General features: G+C 44.5%; 1 protein-coding gene across 1 annotated transcript; it reads left to right on the forward strand.

Moving 5' to 3' along the window:
* Positions 1–1696: 1696 nt before the first annotated feature.
* Positions 1697–2647, forward strand: LOC147119859 (putative G protein-coupled receptor 139; the record flags this gene model as incomplete). The annotated part of the gene is made up of 1 exon (XM_085984168.1): positions 1697–2647. A coding segment is annotated over one exon (951 nt), but the record flags the coding sequence as incomplete, so codon positions are not given.
* Positions 2648–3116: the final 469 nt, after the last annotated feature.

The following is a 3116-nucleotide window of genomic DNA, read 5'->3' on the forward strand; positions in this document are numbered from 1 at the left end:
CCCCAGGTGCCTTGGCGTTCTATATATTCAAGTTATTTACAGTGTAATTCTTCAGTCGCTGTGGAAGATCCGCAGTCATGTCTTTAATTTGTACATCGGGTGTGAGACAAACATCGAATTCCAACAGGTGTACTATTGTACAAAATGCAGAAACGCTGCCTATCTGTTCAAAGCCAACCCCACGACTGAACTGAAGAGCCCCAGATCATATGGGCGGATGATGAGTACAGCGAAAGTGGTCTTCCGACCGTCTCAGAACTGAACACCCTGTGAGAAAACAAAGGGGCATCAATTGAGAGGCATGGCTGCAGCAACTAAATTAAATTAATTAACTCGCGTTAATTTTCTGCAATTCAAATTGGTCCGCATAGATATACAAATAATTGATGACTGCTTTCAAGAACTACATGCATTTATATAGCCACTTTCACGACCTCGGGACGTCAAAACGCGTTTTACAGCCAATGAAGTACTTTTGAAGTGTGGTCACTGTTGTAATCACACAGAATCACAGAAACCCCACAGTGCAGATAGAGGCCTTTTCGGCCCATCGAGCCTGCACCGACACATATCCCACCCGATCCCTGTAACCCCTACACCAACACATATCCCACCCTATCCCCGTAACCCCACGTATTTAATCCCCCTAACACTAAGGGTCAATTTATCATAGCCAATCAACCTAACCCGCACATCTTTGGACTGTGGGAGGAAACCGGAGCACCCGGAGGAAACCCACGCAAACACGGGGAGAATGTGCAAACTCCACACAGACAGTCACCCGAGGCCGGATTCGAACCCGGGTCCCTGGCGCTGTGAGGCAACAGTGCTAACCACTATGTAGGAAACGCGGCAGCCAATTTACACACAGCAAGCTCCCACAAACAGCAATGTGATAACGACCAGGTAATCTGTTTTAGTGATGTTGGACTGGACTGGTTGAGCGGAATTGCCTGTTTCTGTGCCGTATATCCTATGTGATTGAGGAATAAATATTGGCCAGGATACCCGGGATAATTCCCCTGCTTTTCTTCGATATAGTGCCATGGGATCTTATAAGTCCACCTGAGAGATCAGACGGGGCCTCGGTTAAACGTCTCATCCGATGAATGTAATGAATATGTGAATCATTGACTGTTGATTAATAATGATAGGTGAACCATTTGTTGACAAATGCAGCATTAATCAATCCAACATATCAATCAATTGCTGAGATGATTTAATGATTTACTTTACGCTGATTGGCTTCAACGAATCGACTTATTGAAGGTAAGCTAAAGGTCAACAATTCGAAACCTTCAAATAAGTGACTAGTTTATTAATAAACCTTATTCCGGGAACACGTTAATCCCGGGCTTCTGTTCCATTTTATAACCCCGACCATTGGTTCGATCCTTCACTGGACTTCCACACGCGCTGCTCCTGACATCTTTCCTAAAAACGCTGCTCTGTCCCTCCTCAGGCAGGTACGGGTTATTTTAATTATCATTGCACAGTCCACTCTTTTAATCCATTTGAAACGTATAAAATTGTTTGACTGGATTTGTTCCCTTATGGATCCCCATTATAAATGAAAATTATTAACTTTCATTCACCCGAACTGGCGGTCTGTCCCACTTCTACTTTGGATTATTACACTGTTTTCGTCGCTTCAGCTAACAAAGCTGCTATTTTTGCATAATTCCGGTCAACCTAACACTTCTTTGGAGCTTACTCTAATTCTTCATCTCTCTCTAACCTTGCAGTCAATTTAGTGGCGATTGTGATCCTGTCCCGAGGAAGGTGCGGTCTCTCCAGATGTATCACTCGGTACCTGGTGTCCATGGCGGTGACGGATCTCCTGGTCATTCTCACTGCTGTGATATTAAACCGGATTCCGGGTATTTATTTTCCTGGTAGTTTCTTGTCCATCACCCCGGTGTGCAGTCTCAACATTGCGTTAATACATGCATCCAGAGACAGTTCGGTCTGGTTAACGGTCGCGTTCACCTTCGATCGATTTGTGGCCATTTGTTGCCAGGAGTTGAAAACAAATTATTGCACCGAGAAAACGGCGGCTGTAGTTATAGGAACAATCTGTGCGCTGGGATGTCTGAAAAGCGTCCCATGGTACTTTATACACGAGCCCATGTACATAAGTAACAATGTCCCGTGGTATTGCAGATTGAAGAAAATCCATTATACCTCACCCGTATGGAGAGCGTTTGACTGGTTCGACCGTATTTTGACCCCATGTGCCCCGTTCCTTCTGATTTTGCTGCTCAATGCTCTGACCGTCAGATACATTCTAGTGGCCAGTGGAGCCCGCAGGAGACTCCGGGCCCACAGCAATGGAGAGAATCAGAGTGACCCAGAGATGGAGAGCCGGAGAAAGTCCATCGTTTTACTCTTTGCCATCTCGGGCACTTTCATCCTGTTGTGGATGACGTTTGTTGTACAGTTCTTTTATGAGCGATTTACAAATGATTATATAATCAAAGGCTTCAGTGACCCCAGATTTATTCTACAAGAAAGCGGAAATATGCTTCAGCTGTTGAGTTCTTGCACCAACACCTTTATTTATGCAGTGACTCAGTGTAAATTCAGAATGGAGTTAAAGAACCCGGTCACATATCCACTGAATGTACTCGGTGAATTAATAAAATAATGAAGGTATAAACCACAGGATTAATTGTGCATTGTGAGAATTGTCCATGGAGTGCTTCAGAGTTTGGAAAACAATGTTATTGAGATAAGGTGAATACAATAAATCTGTACGTTTGTGGGCTGGCATCAGATAAAATAAGACCATAAGAATATAAGAAACAGGAGCAGAAGTAGGCCAATCGGCCCCTGGAGCCTGCTCCGCCATTCAATAAGAACATGGCTGATCCAATCTTCCTACTCTCCCCCCATACCCCTTGACTTCCTTGTAGTTCAAAAGTCTGTCAGTCTCCGCCTTGAATATATTCAATGACTCCGCTTCCACAGCTCTCTGGGGTAGAGAATTCCAAAGATTCACAACCCTCTGAGAGAAGAAATTCCTCCTAATCTCCGTCTTAAATGGGCGACACCTTATTCTGATGCTGTGCCTCCTAGCTCTAGATACCCCCACTAGGGGAAACATCCTCTCAGCG

This window comes from Somniosus microcephalus, chromosome 4 (genome assembly GCF_052327205.1).
Source record: "Somniosus microcephalus isolate GS21.2 chromosome 4, FLI_Smic_1.0, whole genome shotgun sequence".
Taxonomy (NCBI): Eukaryota; Metazoa; Chordata; class Chondrichthyes; order Squaliformes; family Somniosidae; genus Somniosus; species Somniosus microcephalus.